Source organism: Acytostelium subglobosum (assembly GCF_000787575.1).
Source record: "Acytostelium subglobosum LB1 DNA, scaffold: scaffold26, whole genome shotgun sequence".
Taxonomy (NCBI): Eukaryota; Evosea; class Eumycetozoa; order Acytosteliales; family Acytosteliaceae; genus Acytostelium; species Acytostelium subglobosum.
The window spans coordinates 299302-319676 of record NW_012236507.1 but is presented as its reverse complement, the minus strand read 5'-3'; the positions used below and the strand labels follow the sequence as shown (position 1 = coordinate 319676).

The window sequence follows — 20375 nt, the reverse complement described above, 5'->3', positions numbered from 1 at the left end:
CTCATCAGAGGCTTCATCATCATCGGAGGTACCGACAACAATGCCACCCATTGACCCAACCATTTCAATGACGACCAGCGTTCTGCCATCGACCTCTGAACCAACAACATCTGTCTCGATAACATCTGCTCCACAAACAACTACATCTGAGCCACAAACAACATCAGTGATCACGGCCACCACTGCAACTACAAGTACAATCCCATCAACCACCTCAGAGGCCACTTCAGCTCCAACAACTGCACCCGCTACAACTGCACCGGCCACCACAGATACAGCCACCGCTCCTCCCACCACATCTCCTGTTACTACGGCCCCCGCCACTACAGCTCCAGCAACAACTGCCCCAGCTACAACAGATACAGCCACTACTGCTCCGTCCACAACTGCTCCTGCTACGACTGATACAGCCACTGCTCCAGCTACTACTGCTCCTGCTACAACCGCTCCTGCTACGACTGCAACTACTGCTCCAACTACAACTGCTCCAGCCACGACAGCAACTACTACTGCTCCAACTACTGCTGCTCCAGCCACAACAGCTACAGCTACCACTGCCACTACTGCTCCAACTACAACTGCTCCGGCTACTACTGCTCCAACTACAACAGCCCCAGCTACAACAGACACAGCTACCACTGCCACTACTGCTCCAACTACCACCGCCCCTGCTACTACAGCTACCACATCCCCATCTACCACTGCTCCTGCAACTACAGCTACCACTGCTGCCCCAGCCACAACAGATACAGCTACAACTGCCACTACTGCTCCTACTACAACCGCCCCTGCTACAACTGCTACCACAGCCCCTGCAACAACCACTCCAGCTACAACAGATCCTGCTACCACTTCTCCGGCAACTACTTCTCCGGCAACAAGCTCAACGCCATCCCCTACGCCCCCTCCACCACCTCCACTCACTCTTGTCAACACAAAGATTGCCCAAACACATGTGCTCGATCCTCAGGGTCTGTCTTTGAAGGCTGGCGATGGTGTTGAAAAGAAGTTGACCGTACTGGGTGAGAGGGATGCTTTGTTGTTGTACCAGATCAAGGAGAAAGACACACTCCCCTCTGACTTCCGTCCACAAGTCAGGATTACACCTCCAGGAAGCTCGACAACCGGCAAGTTTGTAAACAAGAGGGTCAACGCCGACCCCACAGTCTTGACGAGCCAGCTCCCAAGCGAACTCCCAGGAACAGAGTCAAAGGGCCCAACTTATGGCGCGGACACATACAGCGTGAAGATACCAGCCAGTCTCATGAAGCCAGGAATGAAGATTGAGGTGCTGAACACAGCCGATATACCTTCAGACCCTGTGCAACCAATCGTAACATGTCCAAACTATGTTGATGCTCGTATCCTTCCAATCTACCTTTATGGTATCGATCCAAAGCTCAACCATCCATCCAATATCCATGATCTGCCCGCGGTAACAAAGCCATTCCTCTACCAACAGTGGCCAGTGTCCAAGCTCACCACGGACAACCATCCAATGGGTCAGTTGGAGTTGCCAACACTGGTGGCCCCGCCCACAGGCAGCGCCCCAGCCAAGGTTGTATCAAACTCTGATGAATTTGCTGATGAGAGTTATAGATTGGTTGTCCTACATTTGTTGGATCATGCGACTGCCATCAGAAGAGCATGGGGATTCGACTTTGCCAACTTACAAACCTATCTCCCAGTATTCCAACGAAACGCTCAAGGTACCTACGTCCGACTCAATCGTGGAATTGCCTATGTTGGAGCCAAAGATGGTGATGGAGACTATGAGAATATCTTCTTCATTCATGAACTTGGACATGGTGAGGGACTAAATGTAAGTGTCGTCCACCACTCAATCACACCATGGAATCATTCCAATCACTCAATCAATCACACCGATCGTCACTCCAATCACTCATTCATCCATTCAATCACTCAGGAGTCATTCCGATCACTCCCAAGCATCAATCCAATCACTCTGGAATCATTCCAATCAAATAACTAACATATATACAATCGTGGTCTTAATCTATATAGCACGCTGATGAGGAATATCCAAACAAATACCCATATCCAGCAGGATCACTCGATGGATCAGTATGGGGATTCAACTTTGATCACAATGAGTTCCTCCCAACGACAACTGCATCAAACTCTTCAAGATACACTCGTGATAATTGTGCCGTGAACAAGTGCTACAAGTTCGATCCGATGATCACTGGCAACGACCCACCCACGCCCGGCTACGCATACCAGATGTTCAGTGACTACAATCAGGCCATCATTGAGAACTTCTTCCAGCAACAAATCACCTACGTGCCGACCACCGACTCATACCTCAAGTGTAATGCGGCCTCTGGCCTTCTGGAGCCCTACACGCTGCAGAATAGCTCGTTCGCTCAGTTTGGATTCGATGACAGCATGCCAATCAAGCGTGATGTACCAGTCTACACTGTGTTCTGGTATTATGATCAATCAGAGACTCCAACATGCACTGGATGCAGCTTTATCTACACGCCCGTCAAGTCCTTGAAGGGCAACCTTCTTCGATACTTGGACCCGACTGATCTCAAGCAGATCCAGGCCTACTCTCCCAACCGACCACCCATCGGCTTCTATTGTGCGACCAGTGGCTGTGACTACACGTTGCGAATCACCTATGCCGATGGCTCCAAGTACGTCAAGATGCTTACCATGGGCCAGAGACCATTTGGCCAGCCAGAGGACCCCATATCTGCCACTGTCAAGGACCCCAACAACAAATCCAGTCTAATGTTCACTTACGAGAACGTACCTGGTGATCAAGTCCTCACCAAAGTTGAACTACTCTGGACTCCCATGGCATGGAAACAAGTAACACCTTCCGATGCCAAAGTACTCCTCGAAAGATCATTCTAAATAATATACCTAATCATCATCGTCACCATTGCTCCACTCGTTCGTTCGATCATTCAATCATTCAATTATTCGTTCATTCGTTCGTTCATTCAAGTTGTTTGTTTGAATATATTGAACAAGTTCTATTGTGCAAATATGTTATATGTATAGTTATCTGTTCTATCTCTATCTGTATTAATATATCCAAGCGATCACAACATCCTTTGAAGAATCTGAACTTCTTTCCAAAGTATTGAAATTGATTTATTTTTATTTTGAGAGTTGTTTTGGGTTACCTCTAGCAGCAAGGACCTCGCACATACTCCCTCGCGGACACGATCACCACTCTGCATCTCTGGAGAATGACTAAGTGAATCTGATTCAGGCTCACTCTCATTGTATCGACCATATTCTGACCATGTCTCTGCGTAACTGTAATACATCGTTCTTCAATCCAATCACAATCCTATCCATCTCTAGCTAGATGATCGCGACCAATCAACTCTATCAACTCAATCAACTCAACCAATCCAAAATCTCGAAATGATACATACATCCGATCAATACAACTATGCGATACAGTGCGAAGATATACAGATAGAACACCATCAGGATAGAGGATGATACAGATGATAGACGATACGATACGATACAGATTATCATACACAATAGAGGACTAACATGAATCACAACATCAACAACCAATAGACAGCAAAACCAACTCCACCCCACGTCGTCCTTTCGAGAAGGAGCGTCTGGACAACGAGCTCAAGATCGTTGGAGAGTACGGACTGAAGAACAAGAGTGAGGTGTGGAGAGTCCAACTCGCCCTCGCCAAGATCCGTAAGTCAGCAAGAGAGCTCCTCGTGCTTGACGAGAAGGACCCAAAGCGTATGTTTGATGGCTCCGCTCTCCTCCGTCGTCTCCACAGACTCGGTGTCATGGATGAGTCCAAGAACAAGCTCGATTACGTCCTCAACCTCAAGACCCAGGACTTCATGGAGCGTCGTCTTCAGACTATGGTCTTCAAGCTCGGTTTGGCCAAGTCCATCCATCACGCTCGTGTCCTCATCAAGGGTAGACACATCTGGTAAGTTATCACATTCATTCATTCATTCATTTGATGGAGGGAGCATATCTAACATTCATTCCTCCACTCAAACTACTAATCATATATGCGATTATCGAAATGATTGATTGACTTGATTGACATGATTGATTTGGATTAATACAGCGTTGGAAAGCAATTGGTCGACGTTGCCTCATTCTTGGTCCGTGTCGACTCTCAGAAGCACATCAGAATGAACCCCAACTCACCATACGCTGGTGGAAAGCCAGGTCGTCGTGCCAAGAAGGTCGCCAGATCCAAGAACGCCCCAGCTGAGGAGGAGGAGAACTAAATGTATTCTTCTGCTGCGATCGTTGCTGCTGTTCATGAATAAAACTAATTAACATGGTTGGACATACATTAACTCATTAACTAGTGAGCTAGCTAGCTAGCTAGCTAGCACACCGCCAGGTTGTTTACGCGTAAACAACCTCAACTTATCCTTATTTGGAACATCAGATTGGCTGTCAATCAATCAAATTGGTGGGCGAAGAGAGACACCAACAGTGTTGCATTTCTAAGTATTGAGGTCAAGCAACTACATTCATACATTCTTCAGTTTCATTTCATTCTTTTATTCTTTCATTCATTCAACCTAATATACAATAATATATCATGGATATCAACTACAACAAGACATTATTGGATACCCATCTAGAGAGACTTGCAACATACAGCTCTAACACTGACTCCAATTGCACCAACTCTGACATAGTCCTTCAGATAGTTGGAATCAATCACCAAATTCGAGACAAAGTATTGTAAGTTAAGTTTATAATCTTATCGGTTGGATAGATTGATTGATTCACTAAACTACACTATTCTACATATACTCACTCTCTCTCTTTCGTCTAGTCTTGAACTGTCCGATTCAAAACACATTGTATCTGCACTTATTAATGATACCTCTAAGAAGACCAGGGACTTTCCAATCAACACATGCATCCGTGTGAAGAAGTTTACCTTAGCAATAAGGGGTCACTTGGTCATTCTTAACTATGAGTTGATACCTCCTACACAAGACAAAGAAAAAGGTGACAAGCCTATCCACATCCATCCCATAACATTGGTCATCTCAGACCTAGACAAGAAAAAATCGTCCCGAGCTCCATTGTCTCCACTCAACAAGATCAAATCTTACCTAATAGGATTCAAGAACTCCAAATCACGATACTATATCACTTCCAACCAGTTAAACATTGCCATCAGTGAGTTGTTGATCAACTATCCCAACCATCCAAACCAAAAAACAGAGTCAATACATTCGTCAACACAGCAACAATGTTTGTTGACACTGGTATCCAATGTATGTTTAATAATATAATTCAGTACCATTTGATCATCTCATTCTAACTATCATAATCTTCACCATCATTTAGTTACTAGATAGTCGTCATCTGCATAATATTGAGCATGACATACTTAAAGACTTTGGTCGACTACTGAACAATATTGACTTTGAGTCGTTGAAAGACAGATCATTGGAACAAACATTGTCATACCTTAATTTGGCAATAGCCAAGCCACATTGGTCATATTTCATCTTGGTGGATGCTGGCTTCATCTCAACATTACTCACATCACTGAGGGAGTCTAGTCTGGCAAATGATGAACAGATGGATCAACTTTTCAATCTCTATCTCATGTTGCTTCGTGCCTATTTGGACTGTCCTGGTTGTTACGACAACATTTCATTAGCCTTTGGAAGAGATCGAGTTGAACAAGGACTCTTTCAACTGATGCTGGGGACCAACAGCAGGGTCTCGCCACCATCATCGTACCAAATTCTATACTTTATCCAATGGATAGCTAACAAGGGCAGCTTGCCAACTAATATCATTGACAATGGAGAGATCAAGCAATCACTCTTTAAGTATGTTAACATCAACCGCTTCCATCCAACAACTCGAGTGAATTCCTCCACCCTCACTCACTCACCAAATCACTCTCAATCAATCAAATAATCTTAAGGCTAGTAGTGTCTACAATGGCCAATGGGCTGATGAATAACTGGAATGCAATGTCTTCAGTGCTATCAATGGTGATTGATGACATCGACAAAGATGACAATCAAGAGAGAATGATACATCTGTTGGTAAATGGTCCAAATACTGAAGATTTATTCAATGCTCTTCAGCCTCACATTCGATCATTCCAATCCTGCTTCACTTCTTGTTTCAGACGCCTGAGAAACATCCATAGCAGGAACATTCTTATCAAGCGTATTGGTCCGTCGCTCATTCATGTAAGTTCATTTTTGTGATTGGTTGATTTGGATAAATGGATTTAATAGACTGACTTTAGGACCAGCATTATAATGAGATTAAGGACGCTATAGCCTCGTGTATGTACCATCCCACTGACCGGTTGATAATGCACAGCATTAGCCAAACCCTTGAGCAGAGCTCATTGAGCATGGAGCAAAGAATGAATATATTGGAGCACATGGCATCTTGTTGGAATGGCTTTAATGTAATGCAGCCTAATGACTGTCAATCACTTGCAGACAGAGTGCTGATTATTCAAAGTGCGATTAGGTTGTTCGAAATCAGTCTTGGCAAACTGAATCAATTCATGGATTTGGCTTTGGCTTACTTGGTGTGCACTGGACTGGTTGACTTACGCTTGACAAGGCTACATTCAATCAATGATCCAACAACCGACAGTGATGCACTCACAATTGAGTCTCTGATTGATCAACTGCTTCCAATGTATCAATCAGAGACAAATATGTTGGCCAAAACATACCTCCTTCACATCGAATTTTCCACGCGAATCAATCTTGGCTTCGTAGTCAAGTACCTTGCACCATTTGTTGATGAGGAGTTGATAAAATTGGTCATCAAACAATTCCAATTCTTGACGAGGTCTGGGAGTAAAGTATCACTTGAATATACTTGGTACCATATCACCACATTCATCAACTCATTCCCTTTGCAGGATGTGGCAAGCAGGTGGATGCAATGCTTGGATCTCATTCTCGTTGACACTGGTCTGGACTATTTTGAGAGGATGTTGTTGGACTCAACATCAATATCCCAACACCCTGCCGCAGTTTACCACTTCCTCAAATATCGTTACTCCTCTCTGATACGCATAAACCCTGCAGGTAGATGTGATCCCACCAAAGTTTACTCCCAATACAAGGAGGTCAGCCGACAATTGTTGGCTCGACTGGATACCAATCACCCCGAGTACCTTCACTATCAAGTTCAATTCAAAAAGTTCAAACACCAATCAATCACCAGGGAGAATTTGAACAAAGTGGCACTAGTACTACCACCTATGCCATGCCCAGCCCTACCAGCACGACTCATCAATCACGTTGTCCAACTCCTGTTGACTGAGGAGTTCTTTGACGACAAAGATTATAGAGTGGACATCAAATGGGTATTGTCTCTGGCCATGGTGTCCAAACAATTCCACAACTCAGTCAGCTTGGTACTATCGTACAATGTACTGCCAACATTGACAATCAAATCAATGATCGATCACATAGGATCAGAGTATTGCCTGTTTCGCACTCCGCCACTACATCTCAATTCTGGACAATTCAAGTTCATTCCAAAACTTCACCGTGCCAACTTTATCGACAGATTGCGATCATTGACAATCCCATTCAAGTCAAAGAATCCATATGAGGGCCCTCAAGGAAACTTGGAGTTTCCAAGTACCAATCATACACCAAATCTTCGTCATATCAAGTTCATTGAATCATATAACTCCTTTCATGATCATGATGATTTTGTTCCAAATATATTCGATCAGGAAGTGACATTCAACGAAGACCAAGTACACGAACCACTCTCAAAGATCATCAATGACCAGCACACTTCCCCATTTCTAATGATTGAGTATCACTCCAATCAAATGTGGTATTTATTGCCAAATATGGACCTGAAGAGAGTATCCGGACATCTAATTGGAACACAAGCAGGAAGTGATGATGAGTACGATCCATTCCAGCACATTTTAGAGGCAGATACCGAGCAACTCAAACACATCAAGTCAATCACTATCACTCTATTGGATTCATTGGAGTATTTTTCTGTAGCTCTTTGCAGAATGAGCAATCTGACCCATCTATCATTAGCAATTGAGCACTTCTCAGACATCAACTCCAGTGGTCTTCAGACTTTCTATGCTAATGCACATCATTTAACCACACTACAACTGTTTAACCATTCAATCGACTATACAGTATCATACCTTTTACCAAATAGTATCGCTAGCACCAACCTCACAACTCTTCAGTTGGTCATGGGCAACTTGGATGACATTTCCAATATAGATGCATCTGGAGAACTCCACACTCATGTTGACAGACTGGCAACCCATCTCAACAAGCCGATGTTCAACGACATGACCCACTTTTCAATGTGTTTCCAAATATTCTTACACTCTGACAACAACAACAACGAAGGTCCTCAAACAGTTCACTACAATCAACGGATGCTATCAAATGCATTGCTACCACTTGGCTTTGTTCCAGCACACCGAAAAGGTCATTTCCAGAGATATCCCAAGTCAGATTGTCAATAAAGAATTGATGTACAAGTATGTGAGCCAGTTGGCTCATTTAGTTACAAAGTGATTGGTTGCGAGTATGCAGGGAAGAGATATAATAATGGGCCATGAAGATGTTAGCTTGGTGGACTGTTGTTGTTGGAGGTCTCTGGCTGCCATTCATCCTGGAATAGTGATGAAAGTGTTCTCGACGACTCTGTCCAACCCTGTGAATCTCGCTCTCTGATCGTTCTTCGTCCAATAACGGGCGAGTAGGTGCTCTTGGCGCGTGTGAATCGCTTGCCTCGCAGTGTCGCTGTGCCGTCCATTGGAATCTCTTCGCCATGTACGTCGGAGGGAGGCGAGCCTGGCAGCGGCTCTTCATTGGCGCTCTGTGGCGACTCTTCGCTTGGTGTGGTCGCAGCGCCGTTGGTATTGGCCTTAACAGGTGCATTCTCTGGATCAAAGATCTCGTAGTAGTTGACCACAAGGAACGAGTTGATCGGCAGCAGCTCGGAGGAGAACGATCTAAAAAGTGTAGGGGCCCAGCATATCGCAAGGTTCTCTGGTGACATCATGTTCTCACTCTTCTCCAGCGAGATAAGATGCAGCAGATGGAATAGACGCTTGGACATCTTGTTCTCGAGTGCTGGCAGCTGCTCAATGACCTCGCGATATGCAGCGGCCTTCTCCTCGTTCGTGGGCATGCGCGAGGCTTGGAAGAAGCGCTCGTGAATCGTTTCGGGGAATATGGGCACGGGGAGCTCACGGAAATAGCTCTTGAGCACGCCTGCCACTGTGTCGGGGTCGATGTTCTCGGCGACAAGGTCCAGATCCTCGCCAGCTTCGAAGCGGGCCTTGATCTTCTTGAGCAAAGTTGCGCTGGCGCACGTTCTAAAGATGCCAACAACCTTGGTGCCGTTGGCCACGAGGAAGTCGACTGATCGCGAGACTATTGGCGGTATCTCTACTGTTGTGGAGGCACCCTTGGAGAAGGTTTCCGCCGAGGTCTGGATCTGGCGGCCTGGATATAGTGGTCCACGAATAGCTGGTCGCTTGGCATTCATGCCGTCGATAGGGGCTGGTTTGGCGGCGGGCTTGGTGGACGCGCTGACAGGCGAAGTTGATCCAATCGATCGGCGGCCAATGGTCAGACTTGATGCGCTGCCACCACTTCCACCACTGCCCAGACCCACAAGCTTCATTGGCGACACGCCGTCGACGGCGGCGGGCATCTGAGCCTGTGCACTGTTGCTAACTATGTTCTGGATGTCTACTAGAGTCTTGTGGATCATGTCGTGGCTGGGTGCGGACTTGTCGGCAAGGAGCATGGCGTTTACATCCATAATTGGAAGATAGACCAGAGTGGCTGGGCTTGGGTTCCTCTTGAGTGCCTGCTCAATGATCTTTAGCGCGCCCGCCGAGAAGTCGTTACCGTCGATCTTGACGCTCTTGAGTGTCTTGTTCTTCCACAGCACCTTGGAGAGCACGAGAGCGCCGTGGTCGCCAATGCCATTGCCACTGATGTCCAGCTTGACCAGAGATTCATTCTTGAGCAGGGTCATAACTAGAGGCACCAGGTCACCCTTGAGGCCCTTGGATATGGAGGCGACCGACAGTGACTCGATGCCTACGTTGTCCTCGATCAAGTTGCAAAGGGCCTCAATTGCTCTAACACGCAGTTTGGAGCGACTCTTGAGATTGTTATCGATGGCCAGGTGGCGCAGGTTGGAGTTGGGGTACATGACCTCGCACAACTTGAGCAGGCCAGCGTCACCGAGGTCGTTGTCCGAGAGGTCGACGTTGGGCACCTTGAGAAGCGAGGTGGCTGGACTGAAGATGAGCTTGAGGTCGTCGCCACTGAGGCCCAGACGGGACAGGTTGATGTGCGTCAGCTGTGGCAGCTGTCTGAAGAAGCCAAGCAGCTCCATCATTGTCTCTTTTGACGACGATGGCTTGTTTCCCGAGAAGTCAAGTACCTTGAGCGGAGTGCACCCGCTGCGCAACTGGCCATAGACGGGCGATGTGTTTGACATCTGAAGAGTGTTGAGTTGGGCTGCCTTGTGCAGCAGCTTACAAAGTGCGGCAGTACCTGCCGCCTCCAACTTGTTGTTGCTAATCGATAGGAATGTCAAAGTCGAGGCTGATGCCGAAGTCATAATAGAGTTGAACAAAGCCTCCATGGCCTTGCCTCCGCCTCCAGTATTTTCCACATTCAAATAACTTATTCCTGTTGGGAATGATTGGACTGTTGTTCCAAGCGATGCCAGACCCTTGCTCTGTGTGTGTACGAGGTGGTATGTTAGGCCACTCATTCATTCAATCAATCGATCATGTTGAACTTACATCGAGATAGTTGTTGCCAAGGTTGAGATGTTGTAGTTTGATGGCCTTGTTCTCTGTGGCGGATGAGAGGACGGCCATGAGCGACTCTTTGGACGATTGGACGTTGTTCAGACAGAGCTTCTGCATGGTGGTGTTCATCTTTAGTGACTCAGCCAGCTGGTTGGTCTCCTCGTTTGAGAGCTTGCAGTTGTTGGCCACGAACGATGTGAAGTAGTTATTGTAGGCGAACGATGTTATAAGAGCTCGCAGGTCGCTAGGTCCATACTGGTATATCTCATTCAAGTTGAACTCCTTTATCGAATTGAATGGGTACATATTCTCAATGTCCCATAACACACTAGACAATGGCTGGATGTTCATATAGTCGCACACTGACTTGTAAGTTGTCGCGAATGATCCACATGCTCCAACGTCCTTATTCATGCTTGCTGTTTAGTTTGGATTGATTGATTGAGTGTGTCAGTGAGTTGATTGATTGAATTGAAAGAATGATTGATCATACCTGCAGAGAATATAGTGACTAGCCTCGACTCGGGGTTAAGCGAGAAGATGAGGGCTTTGCCAATGGTGATCGCAGGGAATGAGGTGACGAGGGCGGTGTAGAGGTTCTTGAGGATGACATCGGTGTCGGCCGATTGGAACTTGATGTGATGTCCACTTCTGAATTTGATGGTGATCTCGTGGCTGGTAGGACTCTGTATCTCTGTGATGTCCAAATAATGTAGATCCTCCTGTACCTTGCCACTGGCCTTGAACAGATACAACCTGTTTATACCAAGTATCAATGTCATATCGCCCTTCTTCTTATTCTTCTTCTCATTAATTGGCGTCACCTTTGATATCAAGCGACCCTCTTCTCTTCTCTGTGTAAGTACATTCTCAATTGACTCTGATTGATTGATTGGTTTGGTTTGATTGATTGAGTGAGTAAGTAAGGTATGCACTCTTTCTGTTCAAATATGAACAACTCAATCTTACTCTTCTCAGCTGGTGATAAACTGACTGCGCTGGACATGTCTCTTGATTGATTGTCTGTGTAATTATAAGTATAAGTATAAGTATTATTGGTGTATTTGTACAACTATGAATGAATGATTGATTGGCTGTGTCTGAACTTGAATGAATATTATTGTCTAACTAGTTCTAAGTATGATGTAAATAAGTAAGTAATTATGAATGAAGTCAAACCAAATGGAGAAGAGATGGATGGATGGTAGTGGAGAGGGACAAACAATGTGAGAGTAGATGATGGTGTGTTGGAGAGTATGTATTGTTGGGGGGTAGAGTCTATTAATTGATTGATTGATTGATGTGATGTTGGATAATGTGTGAATGATTATGTGTGTGTAACAATGAATTATTTGAATTGGATCGGAGTGAATTAGAGTTATAAAATGAAGGTGTGACTTCTTTTGAAGAAACAATCAAAACACTAACCAAACAAGGTTATTTGAATTTGTTGTTCACGATGGTGTCGTGTCATGTTGTTGAGGAAAGAAAACAAATGTCTCGCGCGACAAAGACAAGAGGCAAAATCAAAGGCAAACATGGTGTTTCACACTCACTCTATTGTGTTGTTGGAATAACAATAATAATAATATTAATTATTACAAAGAAAGAGAAGAAGGAGTGAAACACGTCAGGGAAGAAAGAATAATAAGATCAAGGTTACAACAATCAATCAAGATATATATATATATAATTACAATTAATTAATTTAATGTCAATGACTCAGTTGAGCCTTGATATTTGATATAGTATTGGTAAAGAACTTGTTGACCTTGATTGATGCGGCAACTATATCGTTGTGATGTCTTTTAGGTTTCTTGTGCGCACGATCTTGTTGTGATCCCTCCACTGCAACTGGAACTGGGACCTCGCCACGACCAACTGTCTCTGACTGTTCTTGAGGTTGTGGCGTTGTCTCCTGACATGCCGATGCATTGTTCTCAGTCTCGGGCTTAATGTCAGACTCAGGCTTAATGTCAGACTCATCCCTAGACTCATCCTTTGGCTGAGTGTCAGGCTCATGCTTTGACTCATCCTTGGCTTGAGCTTCAGCTTCAGGGACAGCTTCATCAGGGACACATTCTTGAGTTGGAGCTGGAGCTGGAGCTGGAGTCGCAGGCTCAGGCTCAGGCTCAGGCTCTGGTGCGGTTGTAGGTGCAGGGACAGGGGCAGGAGTCACAGGTTCTGGTGCCACTTGCTTTGGTTTCTTCTTTTGATGTTGTTGCTTCTTCTTCTTGGGCTTGGGCTCGAGAAGTTGTGCCGCCAGCCAGTCTAGACCTTCATGGATACCAACTCCCTCGATGGTCTTGGTGGGCTGGATGTACCACTTGCGATCGCGTACCTCATGTAGACCAAGCGAGTCGGTCAACTCGGGCACATCCATCGGACTCTCACAATCCTGTTTAGTGGCAAACAATAACAAAGGACAAGTCTTCAACTCTTCCTCCATCATCAATTTACCCAACTCCTCAGCGGCCTCCTGTATCCTCGATCGATCACTACTATCAACAACGAATATAATAGCATTACACTTGTAGAAGAATGGTCTCCATAGTCCTCGAATAGAGTCCTGGCCAGCCAAGTCCTAAAGTTTGTTTGTTTGATCGAATGAGTGAGTAGTGTGATCATATGATTAAGTGATCATGTGATTGATTGGATACATACCCAAACAGTTAGGTTTAAGTTCTTATGTTGTATTGTCTCTACATTGTATCCTAGTGTACTTATGGTGGACACTACCTCATTAAGTAATAGTCTATATAATAATGTTGTCTTTCCAGCTCCATCCAAACCTAGCATCAACAACTTTAACTCTTTCTTCCCTCTCAAACTTGTAAGAATTGGGAATTTAGATGATATAGTATTTCCCATATTACTTGTTATATAAATATAAATATAATAATTATTGTTGAATATTGGAAGTGGGATAATGGATATTGGATAATGGATATTGGATAATGGAAGTTGGAAACTGGAAACTGGAAAAAGGAAATTGGGAAAATGGCGAATGGTGAAGTGATGTGAATGGGAATAGGCTTTGGTAGGAGATTGATTGTTTATCTAGATGGTTGGATTACAACTCGATGATTGGTTATGTTATATTAATTTAAGTTAGAACAAAACACGATCGTGTATGTTAAGATTGATTGAGTGAGTTGGTGTGTGGTGATGATAGGTGGTCGGTGTTTAATTGATGGTATTATATGGGTTTAGGTTGGTTGTATTATTGATTGATTAATTGATTGATTGATTTATTAACTGTCTGTCTGGATGACTGACCAACTGACTTTCCAACCAATATATGATGTGTGACTTAGTTGATTTGAGTGAGTGATTGATGATTGAGACAAGAGTAAATTGGTATTCTGACAGTGAACAATCGATTGTTGTGATTACAACAACAACCAACCAACCAATAAATAATAATAATAATAGTGATCGTTTGAACAATGAATAAGTTGATTGATTGAATGAGTGAGTGAGTGGGATCATTGATCATCCTCATAATTCAACACTTAATTAATTCCATGATCACTCAAATACACATATATTTGTATATATAAGTGTACTCTCAATTATATGTTATTGCCAATACAACATATTTACATTCTCGCCCACGTCCATCATCACCCATGCCCCTACCACCATCAACAATCACCTGATTGTGATCACTGTTGCCAACAACCCCCACAACACACACAACACACTCATCTTAGAAGTGGTACCACATGCTCTGGATTGATGGAGTATGATGTTTATGATGATGATGATGCTGTCTAGTTTAACAACAGTTTAGGTCTATCTCTCTGGTTGAATGGGGGCCAAGGACCACCTTGTCAGCATGGATTGGCAATTTCCTTTCCGAGTAGTCCTCTATCTCATCACCATTGAATGTTATATACAATAGCAATGATTGTTCATCACCTCGGTACTTTGAGAACATTGACTTGGCAACCTGATCCTCTGTCAATGTTTTGTTCCAAAATACCATGTCATCGACCAATCCTTCATATGGTGAATTATGATTGTTGCCATTGCTGTTATGTCCACATCCAATTGTTATACCAGTGTCTTCTTTGAATTCCATTGGTTTCAAGTCAACAATGTTATAACAATCATCTTGTTTACCATTGACAAATAGACATAACTTGGATGTTTGACTATTATAACTGAATCCAACATGGAACCATAATCCAAACATGATTGGTATTGATCCTTCATAACAATCATCCATGTTGCAGAATGACAAGTAGAACCTGTCCCACTCCATAATCACTCCAAACTTGATCTGATTGTTAAATGTAAATATCCTGGATATCCAATGTTAGATTGATTGATTGATTGATTGATTGATTGGTCATTGTCATTAGGGATACATACTGGCTTTGTTGTTTGTTCATGATGATCCATGAGGTGAATGCAAACTCTTTGATTGAGTCCTCGACGCGCTTGTATGGCATAACAATCATACATGACTCTGGACCAAACGCTGCACACTTTGATAATCTCTTGGCATATTCCGGTTCACCAAAGTTGACTCTATGTCCAGACTTGTTGGCCTGATTATGCTACAGTGACAGTGTCAGTAATTGATTAATTGAATATGTGATGGCATAAGGTGGTTCTTACTTGATTCTTTAGGTTGTGTACGTGCATACATAGACGACAGTCGGCAGTATAGAATGCACAGTTGTTGAACTTGTCGATGAAGAATTGAGGCAGTGGTTTGGACTTCCATGCAAAGTATTCATTGTAGGCTGATTCATTCGATGCTAGATAGCTCAAATACTTGGCCAATGCTTGTGGTGATTCAAAGTCACTGGTCTTTATAATACTCTTCTCTGGAACAAATTCATCTATATTAGGTGCTCCCATGTATATTGGAAGTGTTCCACCTCTATCCATGATTGATTGTTTGATTGATTGGTTGGGTCAATGAGTGATTGGTATGTTTGATAGAGTGATTGGAATAGTTCCAACGACAGATTGAGTGGGTGCTGGGTATGATTGATTGATGGAGTGATCGAGTGATCATGAATGATTGTGGTCGAGTGTGATCGAGTAATTTAGTGATGGAGTGCGGGATTACTTACAATATTACATTGTAGACCTTCTCGGTGACATAGTCTGTGATGTTGTTGTTCTCGAATGCAAGACCAAAGAGATACTCGGACATGATCTTGGACTTCATCATCATTGATCGACCCAAGTCCTTGAACACTGGATATGAGATGTACTTGGGATTGATATCCTTGGTGTGTAGACATGATCCAAGTCCATCGACCGAGAACACCTTGCGTAGCGACTTGATGTACTCGGTACGGAATGCCGCGCCACCCTCCACGCAGTTGGTTGACATGAACGCCACCTTCTTCAACTTTGATGTAAAGGGAATCATGCCCGCCTTGGAGAAGCTGTTCAAACCGCCAGTGAACTGCGTGCCCCAGGCACATGTGTAGGTGATGGGCACTTGCGAGCTGGCCCTGAACGTCATGTTGAAGTCCATATGCTGGAGGAAGCCCGGGTCGACCTGCAACGGGAAGTAGTGTTGCTGCTCGATTGTGAACACGCCATAATACTGATTGGGTTCCTTCTGTGGGAACAAGGGCAGCTTGGTGTGGTACTCGGTGAGGAAGCCTGCGAATGGCTGCGGCTCAAAGATGATGGCGTCCATATCGGGCGCCATAGATTTGTCATCGTGTATCTGGCAGTTGACAGGGCATTTGGCCTTGGCATACTGTTCGCCAATGTAGTTGGGTAGCGACAGGTCCTGGCCGAGGCCGGCCCACCAGTTGCCGGCCCACATCAACACCTTGACCTCTTCCAATGTCGGATCATTGTATGCTCCTGGATATACGTAGCCATTGGCGGGGCTGACCATTCCTTGACATCCTATTATCAACAACTGACTGATCATCATTATCACCACCACTATTGTCCATGCCCCATTATAGCTCAATGCCGAAGTCCATGTCCATGACCAAATCAATGTTACTGATGTTGGAGTATTTCTATGTGTAAGTCGCATGCCTGATTGTTTGAAATAATATATATATATATATATAAATATGTTTGAATGATTGATTGATGTTGTTGAATGTTGATGTGGCAGAGAGTGTGGGCCTCACTCTCACATTCATTCATTGACTGGTCCATTTAGGCTGTTGCTGCTGTTGCATGTGGCGAGGCTGTTGTAGTGTGTGATCACTCACTCACACATACTATATAGTCAGTGTTTGATCACATGACACCCTGTGTGATCAAAGAGTGTGAATGAGTGTGAGAGTGAGTGTGTGATATATATATATATGATCATACCCTAGATCAGTCAGAGTTGAGTTATACACTCAACAACTTCCAGATTGTACCATTGCTAGTGACACACAGGGCAGTCTTTGATTGATCGTCCATCCATCGGTAGGACAGGTGATGTTGATGTTCATCCATAATGATGAATGCGGCCTCGCCCACATATATCATGGTGGTATCTGCTTTGGGAAGATGTACAAATGCTTTCAAGATAGTTTCAATCGAGTTCTTGTTATAGCTGTTGTTGTCCAGTGTCATCTTGAGTAGTTTGAGCCTACTGCTCTCGCAGCTACCGCTACCTTGGGTCTCGGCCCATGACAAGATAGGGATGTTAGGCAACTTCTTGTCCAAGCACAAATTATCGATGATCATAGTGTCCATACTGGCTGGCAACTTTAGCACGCCCAAGTGATGTGGCAGTTGTGTGGCGGCACCGATGTGTAGCGTTCGCATCTTGTTTGGTAACACCAGCGACTTGTTAAAGTTGTCGCACAGACTCAAGTAGGTGAGCGATGCGGGCAACACACCATGATCGAGCGATTGATTGAAGCATTTGCCGAGCTCCAACGAGGTCAGCGATTTGGGTAGGCAGCCAGTGACCAACAATTGATTGTACATGGTGCCTACACTCAGCTCGGTGATCGAGTGCGGTAACGAATGGGGTGGGAAGAAGCAGTTGTACCAGAAGCCAAACTTGAGTCGGGTGAGAGAAGGCGGTAGCATGTTTGCGTCAATCCTCACAATGTAGCAATGTCCAAACTGGAGGTCGGTCAATGAGTTGGGTAAGGCCCCGTGCGCGATCTGTTGGTTGAAGCAGTAGCCGAGGCGGAGGAGTGTGAGAGATGAAGGAAGGACCCCGGTGGGGATCGGACGGTCAAAGTGCGAGCCAAAGATGAGGCTTGTTAGTGTGTCTGGGAGGGAGCCAGTCTCAAGCGGACAGTTGAAGCCATCCCCCATATGGAGCATAGTTAGCGACCGGGGTAGCTGGCCCGGCTGTATCGTTTCATTAAATCCGAAACCAAGCTTCAGTGTCCTGACCATGGGATGTAGCTTGCTGAGGTCGAGACAATTGATCACTTCCTCTTCTTCTGATGTTGATGTTGGGACAGTTGTATTAAAGATTGAGTCAACATCCTTTGGTTGTTGGAGTGTGATATGATCAAACCAGTTGGTAAAGAGTGATTTGAATCGTCGGCATGTAAGACCAAGACATATTATATCCAATATATTATTTTTATCAAGAGATAACAAAGTATTATATATCTCTCGCAACAAATAATCTGACAAGTTGTCCATCTTTGAAAGATCCAAGAATGTTCAAACTTTGGAAGGTCCATCACTTTTTGGATCTTTTGGTCAAGTGAGGGCTAGGGCAAGTGGGAGGGCGAGGGCGAGGGTATGTCCACCGATGGACATTAGAAGAATAACTTGTTTATTGCTGCACACATTGCATCAATATAGACATTCCTGTTTCTGAGTTTGTGATAGGGACCATGTATCATTCTGAATTTTGGTAATATATCATCATCAACATCTCCATCTCCACTTCCATTTCCACCTTCATTTCCATTTCCAAAATCTCCACACATTGGACTATGATGAGTGACAATAAGAATACAAGATGGATCGATCAATCTGAAATCAAGTTGATGCCTTGATAATGTAAATCGCTTGGTAATTGGAAGTGGTAACGCAAGTAGTTCCATTTGATAGGTCTCCACGTTGGACATCCTTCTAACAACACTCTTGACCAAATTATCCAGTAATATTCTCATTGGTATAACTGGTGTGTCCAAGGTCCTTGGTTGAGTGGACAATCCATATCCAATATTTAAAGTCATGTGTTTGATGTAGGGTACCACGGGCATGGGAGGGATGTTCAGTTCCATGCTTGTCAAACCAACGTCTCCACTTCGAACTACTAGTGAGTCCAGAGGTCCAGGTAATGCTTGGATATAAACAAGTTGTGAAATGTTGTCCAGGATCAATGATTGAATACTCTTGGGAAATACTATGTTTTGTGTAAACCCGGCGCCAATGGCCAAAGAGCGAAGAGTCTCGGGTAGTACTTGCACCTCAAGTGGACCTTTGAAGGATGCTCCAAAATCCAGGGTGAGAAGACCATCGGGCAGACAACCAGGCTTTAATGATTGATTGAAGCTGTAGCCAATGACCAATGTGTTGAGCGCGAGCGGGAGACATCCCTCGTCAATAGCCTGATTGAATGAGAATCCAAACGTTAGAAATGTGATTGAGGGCGGGAGATATCCCACACAGATGGACTGATCAAAGTTGTCTCCAAATTCCAAATAAGTCAATGATCTTGGTAAGGATCTTGGTGTGATCGGGGCGTTAAAGTATGCGCCAAACTTGAGCCAGAGTATCGAGTCGGGAAGAGCATTGGGTATCAAGCCCAAGGAATATTTGGCGCCTAAGTTCAGTGATGTCAATGATTGAGGCACGACACCACGATCCAAATATTGATTGAAGCTGTTGCCACAGATCAAGGTGGTCAGCATGGCTGGCAGCGTGCCAGGCTCCAACCCCTTGTTGAACGTCTTGCCAAATGTGAGCGAGATAAGTGATAGAGGCAGGCTTCCTGGTTTCAGTTCTTTGTTGAAGTTGTGGCCAAACACCAGCGTGATCAGGGAGTATGGCAACACACCAGGTTCGATCGGTTTGTTAAAGTCGAATCCGAATGTCAGGTATCTGATTGATGATGGCAGCGAGTTGTGGTTCAGTGGCTGATTGAAGTATTGACCAAAGGTGAGCGATGTGAGCGATGAAGGCAGAGAGTCGGCCTCTAGAGTCCTGTTGAAGCCATCTCCTGTGAACAGTTCAGTGAGCGAGGGTGGCAGTGCTCCAGCACTCAGACTCTGTGAGAAGTCGCGACCAAACTTGATCACTCTAATTGACTTTGGTAACTGGCCAGGCATGATGACTCTATTGAACCCATTGTCGAAAGTCAACCTTGAGAGAGTATCCGGAAGTAGTTGTCCAATGTTGTGTACTGTGACCAAGTGATCATCATTATCATCTTGATGTTCGTTATCTTGATTGGTTGTTGACAAACTTAACATATCTGGCATCATTGAGTACAGACTCTTACAAGTTAGGCCTAAACACATGATGTCCAAAGCAGCTCTATGTCCCTCACTGGTCAAGCATCTATATATCAACTTCAATACATAATATGATAGTTGTGGATTAACATTATTATCCATTAAGATAG

General features: G+C 44.5%; 8 protein-coding genes across 8 annotated transcripts; 3 read left to right on the top strand and 5 right to left on the bottom strand.

Annotated features, from left to right (window-relative positions):
• Positions 1 to 67: 67 nt before the first annotated feature.
• SAMD00019534_102880 (hypothetical protein) lies at positions 68 to 2886 on the top strand (the record flags this gene model as incomplete). The annotated part of the gene is made up of 2 exons (XM_012894539.1): positions 68 to 1822; positions 2026 to 2886. The coding sequence occupies 2 exons, from the start codon at positions 68 to 70 to the stop codon at positions 2884 to 2886; spliced, it is 2616 nt and encodes an 871-aa protein (XP_012749993.1).
• Positions 2887 to 3283: 397 nt separating this feature from the next.
• On the top strand, positions 3284 to 4265 carry SAMD00019534_102870 (hypothetical protein; the record flags this gene model as incomplete). Its single annotated transcript, XM_012894538.1, has 3 exons — positions 3284 to 3299; positions 3574 to 3955; positions 4100 to 4265. The coding sequence occupies 3 exons, from the start codon at positions 3284 to 3286 to the stop codon at positions 4263 to 4265; spliced, it is 564 nt and encodes a 187-aa protein (XP_012749992.1).
• Positions 4266 to 4588: 323 nt separating this feature from the next.
• SAMD00019534_102860 (hypothetical protein) lies at positions 4589 to 6175 on the top strand (the record flags this gene model as incomplete). Its single annotated transcript, XM_012894537.1, has 5 exons — positions 4589 to 4734; positions 4829 to 5279; positions 5353 to 5846; positions 5945 to 6068; positions 6155 to 6175. 5 exons carry the CDS (start codon positions 4589 to 4591, stop codon positions 6173 to 6175), a joined length of 1236 nt encoding a protein of 411 aa, XP_012749991.1.
• Positions 6176 to 8616: 2441 nt separating this feature from the next.
• SAMD00019534_102850 (hypothetical protein) lies at positions 8617 to 11840 on the bottom strand (the record flags this gene model as incomplete). Its single annotated transcript, XM_012894536.1, has 4 exons — positions 8617 to 10758; positions 10826 to 11253; positions 11328 to 11714; positions 11804 to 11840. 4 exons carry the CDS (start codon positions 11838 to 11840, stop codon positions 8617 to 8619), a joined length of 2994 nt encoding a protein of 997 aa, XP_012749990.1.
• Positions 11841 to 12566: 726 nt separating this feature from the next.
• Positions 12567 to 13705, bottom strand: SAMD00019534_102840 (hypothetical protein; the record flags this gene model as incomplete). Its single annotated transcript, XM_012894535.1, has 2 exons — positions 12567 to 13418; positions 13499 to 13705. Coding segments are annotated over 2 exons (1059 nt in total), but the record flags the coding sequence as incomplete, so codon positions are not given.
• A 916-nt stretch (positions 13706 to 14621) lies between these two features.
• SAMD00019534_102830 (hypothetical protein) lies at positions 14622 to 16754 on the bottom strand (the record flags this gene model as incomplete). Its single annotated transcript, XM_012894534.1, has 3 exons — positions 14622 to 14834; positions 15461 to 15731; positions 15928 to 16754. Coding segments are annotated over 3 exons (1311 nt in total), but the record flags the coding sequence as incomplete, so codon positions are not given.
• Positions 16755 to 17173: 419 nt separating this feature from the next.
• SAMD00019534_102820 (hypothetical protein) lies at positions 17174 to 18100 on the bottom strand (the record flags this gene model as incomplete). The annotated part of the gene is made up of 1 exon (XM_012894533.1): positions 17174 to 18100. The coding sequence occupies one exon, from the start codon at positions 18098 to 18100 to the stop codon at positions 17174 to 17176; it is 927 nt and encodes a 308-aa protein (XP_012749987.1).
• A 464-nt stretch (positions 18101 to 18564) lies between these two features.
• Positions 18565 to 20148, bottom strand: SAMD00019534_102810 (hypothetical protein; the record flags this gene model as incomplete). The annotated part of the gene is made up of 2 exons (XM_012894532.1): positions 18565 to 19502; positions 19641 to 20148. Coding segments are annotated over 2 exons (1446 nt in total), but the record flags the coding sequence as incomplete, so codon positions are not given.
• Between the last annotated feature and the right edge of the window lie 227 nt (positions 20149 to 20375).